Below are 13,523 nucleotides of genomic sequence, written 5' to 3' on the forward strand. Positions count from 1 at the left end.
ACCTAAATGCCCACCAATGGATGACTGCATAAAGGAAATGTGGTATATGTGCACAATGGGATACTATTCAGCCATAAAAAAATGAAATTCTGCCATTTTCTGCAGCATGGATGAGCCTAGATAAAATTATGTTAAGTGAAATAAGCCAGGCACTTAAGAGAAATGCTGTATGCCCAAATTCATAAGTGGAAAAGAGAGAGAGAGAGAAATAAATGAATAATACATTTAATACATTGAATTTTCAGAGGGGAGAACAGATCTGTGATTATTAGATAGGGGGAAGGGGAGAGGGGTAGGGAGAAATTGGTTAACGGACACAATGAATCAATATGTTTTCTAATGACGAATATGCCGACTATCGTGATTTGATCATCACATATTGTAAACAAGTACTGATAGTCAACTCTGTATGCCACAAATATATATAACCCATTATGTATCAATAAAAAAAAAAGACAAGGAATAAAATGTGGTATATATACACAGTGGAATACTATTCAACCATAAAAAAGAATGAAATCGTGTCATTCATGGCAACATGGATGAGCATGGAAAGACACTGCGTTAAGTGAAGAGAGCTAGGAAAACCCCGTGTTCTCACTCATATGTGGAAGCTAAGTTGTTTGATCATATAGATGTAGAGAGTAAAATGAGAGTTACCAAAGGCTGAAAAAAGTATGGGGAATTGGGAATAGTGGAAGATTGCTTAATATGAAAAAGTTGAGCTAGATAGGAGGAATGATATCTCATCTTCTATAGCTCTATAGGATGACTATAATTAAGAACAATTTATTGTATAGTTTCCATTGGCTAGAAGAGAAGATCTTGAATGTTTCCAACACAAAGAAATGATTACTGTTTGAGGTAATAAAAAATGGTTAGCAGGATTTCAGGGGATAAGGAAGGAGAGAGGGTTGGATGAATAGGTATGGCACAGGATTCTTAGAGCAGCAAAACTATTCTGTACAATATGTACTAGTTAATACATGACATTATGCATCACACAAAACCATTAGAACTGCACAACACAAAGAAGAAGCCATAATATAAAATTAAATTAATAATAATATATCAAAAGGAATATAGTAATCCTCAAGTACCAGACCTACAGAACAGGAAACCCTTAAAATTACTGAAAAGGAATTCCAAGTAACAATCTTAAGGCAACTCAGTGAGATAAGAGAAGACTCAGAAAACACAATGAAATGAAAACAAATATCCAGGATATGAAAGATGAAATTTACAAAGAGATTAATACCTTTAAAAAGAATGTAGCAGAACTCCTGGAACTGAAGCATTCATTCAGTTAAATAAGAAAAAACAACTGAGAGTGTAAGCAGCAGATTAGACAAAGCAAAAGAAAGAATCACTCATCTCAAAGAGGGTCTTTATGAAATAACCCAGGTGAACAAAAAAAAAAAAAAAAAAAAAGGAAAAAAGAATTTTAAAAACTGAAGAAAGTCTAAGAGAGCTAGCAGACAACCTTGAGCACACAAACATTCAAATCATGGCTGTTCCAGAAGAGGAGGAGAAAGGTAAAGGCATTGGTATTCTGTTCAAACAATCCAGCAACCCCCTTCTAGGTATATACCCAAGGGAATGGAAATCATCTTTTTGAAGGGGATACCTGCACTCCCATGTTCATCACAGCTCTATTTACAATAGCCAATACATGGAAGTAACCTAAATGTTCATCAACAGATGTCTGGATAAGGAAAATGTGGTTATATACACCATCAAATAATACTCTACCATAAAAAAAATAATGAAATTCTGCCATATGCAGCAATATAGATAAGCTTGGAGAAAATTATGTGAAGTGAAATAAGCCAGGCACATAGGGAAAAATACCACATGACCTTATTCATATGTGAGTACTAAAGAGAAAGAAGGAAGGTAAGAAATGCCACAGTGATGCATTAGACTTGCAGATGGGAGAGAGCATTCAGAGCATTGCATGGGTGAGGTGGTGGGGAGTTGGGATTAACTGGATGGAGAACATGGAGAATAATCACAATTTGTGGTAATGGTCATCCTGATACTATTGATCTGACCATCACATCCTTGGTGCAGGTGGTGAAGGTCAGCTTTGTACCCCATGAATATGCATAATCAATAAAATAAAATTTATAAAAGGAAAGAAAAGAATCTATTCAATGAAATAATAACAGAAAACTTCCCAGGTACAGGGAGAGACACAGACTTTCAGATCCAGGAAACTCAAAGGTCCCCTAACAGATCTGACAAAAATATCCTCTCCAAGGCACATTATAGTCAACCTGGCAAAACACAAAGACGAAGAGAGAATCCTAAAAGCAGCAAGAGAAAAGCACCAAGTCACTTATAAGGGAGCCCCCATAAGACTAACAGCAGACTTCTCAACTGAAACTCTACAGGCAAGAAGAAAATGGGATGACATATTCAAAATACAGAAAGAAACAGCCAGCCATGAATACTACACCCAGGAAGGCAATCCTTCAGAACTGAGGGAGAAATTTTGTTTTTCCCAGACAAACAAAAACTGCAAGTTTTCATCACCACATAACCAGCCCGGCAAGAAATTCTCAAGGGTGTCCTGCATCTGGAATCCAAAAAACAATAATCACTATCACAAATACACAAGAAAGAACAAAACTCACTGCTAAAACAAAAAATACTAATGAGAAAGAAAAAAGAAACTCAATCTTACCACCTGAAAAAACCAATAAATGCCTTTTCTGTCTGTGGATGCTGCCGAGGAAGCATGATTAAAGTCTCTTTCCACTGCTGTCATGTCAAAGTCAGAGTCTCCTAAAGAACCCAAAACACTGTGGAAGCTCTTCACTGGAGGGTTCAGCTTTGAAACAACTGATGAGAGTCTCAGCAGCCATTCTGAGCAATGGGGAATGCTCATGGATTGTGTGGTAATGAGGGATCAAAACACTAAGCACTCCAGGGGCATTGCATTTGTCACATATGCCACTGTGGAGGAGGTGGATGCAGCCATAAATGCAAGGCCACGCAAAGTGAATGGAAGAGTGTGGAACCAAAGAGGGCTGTCTCAAGAGAGGATTCTCAAAGCCAGATGCCTACTTAATTGTTAAAACGATCTTTGTTGTCAGCATTAAAGAGGACACTGAAGAACATCATCTGAGAGATTACTTTGAACAGTGTGGGAAAAGTGAAGTGATTGGAACCATGACCGACAGAGGCAGTGGCAATAAGAGGGGCTTTGCTTTTGTGACCTTTGATGACCATGACTCCATGGATAAGATTGTCATTCAGAAATACCATCCTGTGCCATTTTGCAGTCCCACCAATAATGTATGAGAGTTCCTTTTTCTCCGCAGCCTCGCCAGCATTTATCGTTCAGAGTCTTTTGGATTTTAGCCATCCTAACTGGGGTTAGATGGTATCTCAATGTGGTTTTGATTTGCATTTCCCGGATGCTGAGTGATGTAGCAAAATGGTGCAGCCTCTATGGAAAATGGTATGGAGGTTCCTCAAACAATTGCAGATAGATCTACCATACGACTCAGCTATCCCACTGTTGGGAATATACCCAGAGGAATGGAAATCATCAAGTCGAAGGTATACCTGTTCCCCAATGTTCATCACAGCACTCATTACAATAGCCAAGAGTTGGAACCAGCCCAAATGCCCATCATCAGATGAGTGGATACGGAAAATGTGGTACATCTACACAATGGAATACTACTCAGCTATAAAAACGAATGAAATACTGCCATTTGCAACAACATGGATGGACCTTGAGGGAATTATATTAAGTGAAACAAGTCAGGCACAGAAAGAGAAATACCACATGTTCTCACTTATTGGTGGGAACTAAAAATTAATATATAAATTCACACACACACACAAAAAAAAAAAAAAAACGGGGGGGAAAGAAGATATAACAACCACAATTACTTGAAGTAGATACGACAAGCAAACAGAAAGGACATTGTTGGGGGGGAGAGGGGGAAAGAGACGGGAGGGAGGTTTTGGTGATGGGGAGCAATAATCAGCCACAATGTATATCGACAAAATAAAATTTTTTAAAAAAAAAAAGAAAAGAAAAGAAATACCGTCCTGTGAATGGCCAAAACTGTGAAGTAAGGAAAGCTCTGTCGAAGCAAGAGATGGCTGGTGCTTCATCCAGCCAAAGAGGTCAAAGTGGCTCTGGAAACTTTTGTGGTGGTCATGGAGGTGGTTTTGGTGGGAATGACAACTTTGGTTATGGAGAAAACTTTGGTGGTCATGGTGGCTCTGGTGGCAGCCATGGTGGTGATGGATGTGATGGCTGTGGGGATGGTTATAATGGATTTGGTAATGATGAGAGCGATTTTGGAGGTGGTGGAAGCTACAATGATTCTGGCAATTACAACAGTGTTCAAATTGTGGACCCATGAAGGGAGGAAATTTTGTAGGCAGAAGTTCTGGTCCCTTTGGTGGTGAAGGACAATATTTTGCCAAACTATGAAACCAAGGTGGCTATGGTGACTCCAGCAGCAGCAGTAGCTATGTCAGTGGCAGGAAGTTCTAATTAACTTCCAGGAAACAAAGCTTAGCAGGAGAGAAGAGCCAGAGAAGTGACAGGGAAGCTACAGTTTCCAACAGATTTGTGAACTCAGCCAAGTACAGTGGTGGCAGGGCCTCCTGCTACAAAGAAGACATGTTTTAGACAATACTCATGTGTATGGGCAAAAAAACTCAAGGACTGTATTTGTGACTGATTGTATAGCAGGTTATTTTAGTTTCTGTCCTGTGGAAAGTATAAAGCATTCAAACAAAGGGATTTAATGTAAAAAAATTTTTTTTGCAGCCATGCTGTTGATTGCTAAATGTAATAGTCTAATCATCACGCTAAATAAATGTGACTTTAGAAAAAAAACCAACAAACATCTAAAGAAAATATTAAAAGGGGAAGAAAGTCTCACTTTTGGAGGAGGGACTGTAAATTAGCACAGCCACTATGGAAAACAGTATGGAGGTTTCTCAAACAACTACAGATAGAACTACCATATCATCCAGCAATCCCACTGCTAGGTATATACCCAAAGCAATGGAAATCATCATGTCAAAGGGATATGTGCACTCCCATGTTCATAGCAGCTCTATTTACAATAGACAAGAGCTGGAACCAACCTAGATGTCCAATAACAGACTGGATAAGGGAAATGTGTTAATATACACAGTGGAATACTACTTGGCCATAAAAAATAAAATGAAATTCTGCCATACACAGCAACACGGATGAGTTTGGAGAAAGTTACGTTAAGCAAAATAAGCCAGGAACAGAGGCAAAAAATCCACATGTCCTCACTCGTAAGTGGGAGCTAAGAGAGAAAAACGGAAGGAAAGAAAGACCACGATGGTGTGTTGGATTTGCAGAGAGAGACAACAGACCTAGGGTTGCCAGGGGCAGGGGAGAGGGATTTGGGAGAGGTTGGGTGGGGAACATGGGGAATATTTGCGATTTGAGGAGGTGGGCATGCTGATAGTATTGATCTGCTCACCACATGTTGGGCACATGTGTTAACGATCTGCCCTGTGCCTCATGAATATGTATAATCAATAAAAGAATTTTTTTTAAATAGGATAACATGGTTACTAGAACTGGGAAACACTGTCATTACTTGCCTGAATACCTGTTAAAAAATCACATGGTGTCAACAGAGATATGTACAATCAATTCTTTCAATTTTTAAAAATCGCATGGTAAAAAAATAATAACAATAATATATCAATATTAATTAATAATTGTAACAAATGTCCCACAGTAATATAGCATGTCAATAATAGGAGAACAAAAATAAATAAATAACACAAAAAACTGTATACAAGGGTGGGAGATGAATATGGGAACTACCTGTACTTTCTGCTTCAATTTTCTGTAAAACTAAAGCTGCTATAAAAATAAAGAAAAAATAAAAATAGTTTTAAAATACCCTCCAATTTCACTCAGAATAAAAACAAATTCTCACAAAGGCCTACTGTTCCTCCAGAATTGAACCCTTCAGTTACTTTTTGACATCTTCTCTTAAACACTGTCCTTGATGTCACAATCACAGGCCCCATCTCCGCACTGACACCCTTTTATAGACTATTCAACACTCCTTATCTCACTGCCCTGCCAAATTGCTTTTGTTTTGTTTATCACCAACATACTTTCTATATTTTATTTATTGACTTTATTTATTATCTGTATCCTCCCACTATCTATGACAGTAAATATATTTGTCTGTTTTGTTCTCTGCTATACTTTCAGTGCCTTCAGTATAAATTGGCTCTCTATAAATAACTGTTGAGTGAATTCCTTTTTACACTTTACTGTATTTTTTATGTAAATCACAGATGCCAGAGAGTTTATATAATCCCAAAGCCCCTGTCTCACATGAATGCCTTTCCTGCATCCTATTCACAATTAATTCTTGTTCTAAGCTTCCCTGGTGGTCTAGTGGTTAGGATTCGGTGCTCTCTCACAATTAATTCTTGTTACAAATTAAATTTTAAATTCTTGAAACTCCATTCTCCACTACTAAAATTCCAAAAGAGATTGAGATTTGTTTGAATTCAATTTATCCCTCTTCCTATCTTCACTGAAAGGCATCAACTTTTCCCAACTTCCCTAACATTTTTAAATAAGTTCCGTATTTGTGTGCACAGTGTTACTAACTTATACCAACCCAGCTGTCTCCAAATTGAGAGATTCCATATGAGTACGGTGTTGGAAAGCCGGGGAAACGTGTACTCATTACACATTATCTAACTTGGGTTTCTGTCTATGTGGAAGCTTATAGCAACATCATGGAGCTATAATCGTCTTTTGTTTACAAATTGTACTGATAGGAAATGATTTGAGGCCTGTTTTCGTCTAGTCTTTTGGCAATCTTATTGAAAGTTACATATATATGGTGTCCTCTGAGCCTTGTGAGCTGTAAAAATTGGACTCTTGAAGTCTCCTGGGCACAGCATTTGGCGAGTTTTAACGAGATTCTGATTGAACTGTGGTTAAGGGGATAGATTTTCTCTAACAATTTGGACACCGACCAAAATCTGTCCATATGTGTGTATGTGCACACATGTGCATATGTGCATGTCTTGGCAGCATTTTAATAACTCCCATTGAAACTGTATCAGCAAAATTGGAATCAGCCACTTACTTTCACTATCTGGTCCAATAATATTTTCTTAATAACATTAACCCTGAGGCTGAGGGATTTGTACATAAGACAGGGAGATAGTGGAAGAATTTTAAAGGCATAATTCCTTGAGTCTACCCTTTCTCTCCTGAAAATGGAGCAAAGACAAAAAGATATTTAATCTTCCAAAAGGCTTTACCATCAGACAACATTTTCAAGAATTGATTTCAACAGTCTTCTGTTATACATTTTACCTAATAGCATACAATTTCTATCTGAAGTTCCAGAATCAAGGGAACTAGGTAAAGACATCAACCTGCTAGGTAAGGATAAGGTTATATATATTGAAATTGAGATGTCATTACTAATTACAAATAAACAATTTGTGATTTTTTCAGGTATATTAAGTGCTTCAGAGTCAAGATAATCATTCTGTGACAGAAATAATAAAGGTGGGTGTTAAATATTGGGCAAAGGGATGTTGTGTTAAGATGTCTGCAGAAATGTGGTTTATTTGGTGTGAGGGAAGGCCTCACACATTTTCTGTGACCCTTTGAGTTGCTAACTGGTGAGGCCACCTCAGACTGAAGTTGATGCAAATTGCCCCTTTCTGTCAAGTGCTTATCTGCAGACTTTTTCAAACACTCTTGTTATACAGACATAGACCTAATATAGAATATTGAAATAAAATTGTTTTCTTCCATCCTATTTCCATCTCTTGTATTTTATACATATGCAGGTATTTCAAAAAGCTCATGGAAAAATACAATTAAAAGATAATGCAAATCTTTCCATGAACTTTTTGAAGTAGCCACAGAAACCAAACATAGATTGGTGGTTAGTTCCATATAAAAAACAGGGTAACGTTACATTAATGCTTAGCAGATTGTGGTGAGAATTAATCAACATTTTATACCAATTCAGAAATAATAGGCATTCAAAAAATAAAAGATTTTTAACTAGTGAAAACCATCATTTTCCTTAGCACATCTTCTTTTCCACCCAAATCTATCTCTAATTCTCTCATGACATATCTCACATTCTATCATGCAAGACATTCATCAATTTACACAAATCATCCACTTCTGTCAGGCTATAAACATTGACAATGTAGTCCAATTTATCCCTATACATTTAAAGACTAACAAACGTTCATTCGTTATGTATAAGGTATAACAAGTAATAATTGTAAAAGTTTTTTGGATGATGAACAATGGCTTGTGAAAGACATGCATTATTCTAAAGACAGCAGTGCCTCTCACTGCCTTATGATCCCTCCACCCACTTAGCTTTGGTACAAAGAGGGAACAAGTAGAGGAAAGTGTGACTGATATAGTATGGGCCACCTCTCAGAAGAGGGTCACTATCTTTTCCTCTCCCGCAAGCTCAAGCAAGAGTCACAGCCCTCCATCACCACTTTTCAGAACACCCCTGTCGTGTACTCAAAAAGGTTATGATCAGAGTGAGAGTAAAGAAGTCAAAGGACATTGCCCACACCCCCAAGAAAAAAAATTTTAGGTTTTACAATCTGAATAAAAGAACAAGAAGATCAGTAGGCTTAGGTCAATCATTCAACAACCAAATAATATCTTAGAACTATAAAATGTAATAATAAATCCTTTATTAATAGGGTAAGAGACCTTCTGTTACTAATAAAAATCTTCTTACACTTCACACTCCGCCACTCTGTGACAAGCACACTGCTTTTTCCACTGTTCTGTGTTCAATCACGTCATTCTCACCACTGACTGACCTTGTGTGGGCTCTTGCCTTTGAATGAGATATCCCTGCTTCTGTTTCTTGAAAATTCATCAAGACTGACTTAAAAACTCACTTCCTCTAGGAAACCATCCCAAACTAGCCACAAACAGAGCTCTTCTGTGCTCCCACAGGACTCCATTTGTGCCAGTATCTCATCCCATCCTGGTTTATACATTTATATATTTGTATTTTTCATCAGATTGAAAATTGCTCCAGCGTGAGAACTTGGTCATACTCATGTGTACTTTGCTAATACTGGCAGAATCATGTAGATGGTTCCACAGAGGTGTGAGAGATTGGGTTCAGCCTATAATGACTCCACTATAATGTTGGAATTTTACTTTTTATATAAATAACACACCTGGGGCTGTTTTTCTGCCACCTTTATTCTAAAATGAATGCAAAAAGAAAAATCTGTTCAATTGAAAGCTGAAACAATGATTGTATATTATACCACATAGAATGTAAGTTTGGAGCTAAACAGAACTCCAAACATCCAATGGTAAAGTTCAGTGGCACCCTTTACTATTGTGAATTTGGGGAAATGAGCTCACCTTTCTGAATATTATTTCTTCATCTCTAGAAAAGAAGTAAAAACCCCTTCTGCAGAGCAGTACATAAGAGAGACATTCACAAGACACTTCAACTCTCAGGGTTTGAAGAGTGTGGGGGACATTAAACTCCACAACTGTTTTTTTCCAACCACCTACAGATGTATCTATTGATGATGGTGAAGACAGGAAAAGCAGACGAGAAACAGAACAGGGAGTGAAAGCAGATCACCAGTTGGTTCCTGCGTTTTGGCAGAGCCTGAAATGGGGGCTCCTGTCTCCAGACCCAGGGATCTGCACCCTCATTCACTCTTGCAGCCTCTGAAGTGAGTCTCCTCCTTGGTTCCTATTCCTCCTCCTCTCTGCTGCCTTACACTGATATTATCCACAGTATCCATCCCACACAGTCCACAATTGAGAAGTCAGAGTCCCCATCATTCAGCCAGTTGATGGCAGAATAAAGACAAGATGGAACCAATGCTTCGATCTCCCAATACAGAGCTCTCTGCATTACATCTCACTGTCTCTCCCAGCTGGGAAATTCCTCCTTTGGAAAAAAATAAATCATCTTTCAGAGTTCCAGACCTTCCATAGCTTCTTATCATAATGTGTTTCTGCAAGGTGTAGAAAAATAACTGATAGTAATCATAATAAAACAGGAGCAGTTAAATAAAAAATAACCTTCAGATGATACTTTTACTACTTGCTTTTAGGGAAACCAGAACCTTTTGCCCCCTATAGCAGCATTAAGTGACAAGAAGAAATGAAAAAAATTTCTTAAAGTGGAATAAACAGAGAAAAGATGTATTAGATTGGAAGTTTTGTACCAAATGCATCAAATTGATCTTTGGTAATGGCATCTTTTTAAAACATGCTATGCAGTTTCAGGAGAACGAATACTACATGAGCTCCCTTCTAAAAGAGTCAGTCATGGAAAGAGAGAGTAGAGGGGTAGTTGCCAGGGGCTGATGGGAGGAGAAAATGGGGAGTTGTTGTTCAATAAGAATAAAAATTCATTTATATGAGATGAATACGTTCTAGAGAATTGCTGTGCAATACTGTGCCTACACATAACAATACCCTATTGTACAGCAAAAAATTTGTTAAGATAGACCTCATCTTAAGTGTTCTAGCGACAATCAAAAAATTGATGATATTATTAGAGATTTGGTTTTGCTCATTGTTTCAATCTGTTCTTTAATAGCTAATTTAAAAATTATCAAATAATTATTAAGCAAATAATCTGATTAGTATAAAGTAGTCACACTGATAAGTTTACGACATGGAATAATGGGCTGCATCTTTAAGAAATTTGACATAATATAGCCAAGAGCAAGGAAACTGACTCATGCCACAGCAACACTGCAATTAGAAAGAGGACAGTATCCTCTTTTAGCAAGGCAAACCCTCTTGAAATCAACAGAATGTTTGCTAATACGAATATTAAACCAGTATACTATACATTTCCCAATGCCTGGAACCATGTCTTACTTATTTTGTGTTTAATGCTTTGGACATTCTTGACATTCAAAAAATGTGCATGGAATGAAAGATAAATGATAAATAAAAATAATAAATTAAATTAAATATGCTATGTAAATGTCACTCATGTTAAACATATATGCTAATTCTTTCCAAAAATAGTTTTAAAGAATTTAAAGAATTACCAAATGACTTTGCATGTGATAATTTAGTTTGATCACTAAACTGATTGTAATCTTAAAATTGTGGACACACAGCTCAACAAATAGCAAACGCCACAGCCACATGGGGAAGCTTCTGATTTCTATTCTTAGTGCTTAGGAGGACAATAAAATAAATACCCCAGTGCTTTCATATGACACAGCTTGAAAATAAAGAGCAAAAAAGAGGATGATTCAATGGAGATGAAAAACTGCACCAGAGTAACAGAATTTATTTTCCTTGGACTAACCCAGAATCGAGAAGTGAGCTTGATCTTGTTTCTTTTCCTACTTTTGGTGTACATGACAACCCTGCTGGGAAACCTCCTCATCATGGTCACCGTGACCTGGGAATCTCGCCTTCACACACCCATGTATTTTTTGCTCCGTAATTTATCTGTTGCCGATATCTGCTTTTCCTCCATCACAGCTCCCAAGGTTCTGGTGGACCTTCTGTCTGAGACAAAGACCATCTCCCTCAATGGCTGCTTCACTCAGATGTTTTTCTTCCACCTTATTGGAGGGGTGGATGCATTCTCTTTGTCAGTGATGGCGTTCGATCGATATGTGGCCATCTCCAAGCCTCTGCACTATGTTACCATCATGAGCAGAGACCGTTGCATTGGGTTAACAGTGGCTGCCTGGGTGGGGGGCTTTGTCCACTCGGTCGTGCAGATTTCCCTGTTGCTTCCTCTCCCCTTCTGTGGACCTAATGTCCTTGACACTTTCTACTGTGACGTCCCCCAGGTTCTCAAACTCGCCTGTACAGACATTTTTGTACTTGAACTACTGATGATTTCCAATAATGGACTGCTTACCACTCTGTGGCTTTTCTTGCTTCTGGTGTCCTATTTGGTCATATTATTATTACTAAGGTCTCAGTCAGGAGAGGGAAAGAGGAAAGCCATCTCCACCTGCACCACCCACATTACTGTGGTGACCCTGCATTTTGTGCCTTGTATCTATGTCTATGCCCGACCCTTCACTGCCCTCCCCACAGATAAGGCCATCTCTGTCACCTTCACTGTCATCTCCCCTCTGCTGAACCCTTTGATCTACACTCTGAGGAACCACGAGATGAAGGCAGCCATGAGAAGACTCAGGAGAAGACTCCTACTGTTGGAAAGGAAATAGAAAAAAATTCCCCAATTCTTCTTCACCAATGATTTCTTTATCATTTTTTCATAGATTCATATTTATAGACTCAAATACATTGTCAATAAACCAACAACACTGACTGGGTATCCATTCATTTATCTTTTTAAGTTAGTAGGTAACTGATAACCCAAGCTTGTGCTCAGTATGAAGTAACTAGCGTTATAGAATTGAGCTCACTGATGTATTTCCACTCAAAGACCAAGGTAACAGTATGTCAATTCAGACAACTATGTAGAAGGCAAATAGGGTAATGAAGTCCACCCCTATATTTAGAATATAAGAAAATAGAAGTATAGACAGATAAAATGATTTGTTCAAGGTCTCATGTCAAGTTAATTATGAAGACATCTTCAAATACATCCCATTATTCTTTCAATACATGAATGTAATTTATTACATTATTGCACTATAATCCTATTCTAGAAGAATTTCATGGTCAGTGCCTCTGAAATTCACATAAATGGGTATGTACAGACTATCTCAGATTGAGAAATTTGCCTCTGTTTAGTTAAATTCCACATGGGCCCATGAGCTACTGAAAATTTCATAGACACGTATTGATTATCTTCCTAGATTCCTATCAGGAGGGAAGAAGCTTGGAAAGATTTCTCATAACAGCCTAAAGTTATTTATCTTAATGCAAAACTAGACAAAAAAGAAAAGGAACTAGACATGCCAGATTCACATTCCTGTGATGAGTTTAGACAAAGGCAGAACCTCAAGGTTGCCACCGGGCAATCCATTCATAGTCTCCAAGGACTGATTTTCCAGTTGCAACCTTATGAAGGTCCATCTCGGCTAGGCTTTAACATTGAAAATTCACATTTCTTCCCTCTTATGGGGAAGAGAGAGAGAGTTAAAGAAGATGAAATTCTAATTGGTCTATTTCTCAAACTGTTGGCATTTGTGAAGAGGCAGTAAAGGCTAGTGTTATTGTCAGGGAAAGCAGTGAGGCATGGTGCTTGAAAGCTCTAACTTCAGAGTCACACAAACGTGGGTCCAGATCCCATCTCTGCCACACACCACCTGTATGATTTGGGCAAGTTATTTTATGTCTCCAGAGGTCACAAAAGTACTCATTATAATATCCATCTCATGGAGTTGCTGTGAAGGTTAAAATGAGATGGTGTATGTGAAGCATACGATGCCCAGCAGACAATAGATGCTCAATGAGAGCCAAATGTCACTATTAATACCATCTTTATTGCTGTGCCTAACACACCCTCTGTTCCCCATTGGCCTGTCAC

General features: G+C 38.0%; 1 protein-coding gene and 1 pseudogene across 1 annotated transcript; both read left to right on the forward strand.

Annotated features, from left to right (window-relative positions):
- Positions 1-2,771: 2,771 nt before the first annotated feature.
- LOC134377022 (heterogeneous nuclear ribonucleoprotein A1-like 3) lies at positions 2,772-4,525 on the forward strand (annotated as a pseudogene).
- Positions 4,526-11,316: 6,791 nt separating this feature from the next.
- On the forward strand, positions 11,317-12,252 carry LOC134375852 (olfactory receptor 4D10-like). The gene has a single exon (XM_063094607.1). The coding sequence runs from the start codon at positions 11,317-11,319 to the stop codon at positions 12,250-12,252; it is 936 nt and encodes a 311-aa protein (XP_062950677.1).
- The last annotated feature ends 1,271 nt before the right edge of the window (positions 12,253-13,523 follow it).

The sequence above is a fragment of the Cynocephalus volans genome, chromosome 4, assembly GCF_027409185.1.
Source record: "Cynocephalus volans isolate mCynVol1 chromosome 4, mCynVol1.pri, whole genome shotgun sequence".
Classification (NCBI taxonomy): domain Eukaryota; kingdom Metazoa; phylum Chordata; class Mammalia; order Dermoptera; family Cynocephalidae; genus Cynocephalus; species Cynocephalus volans.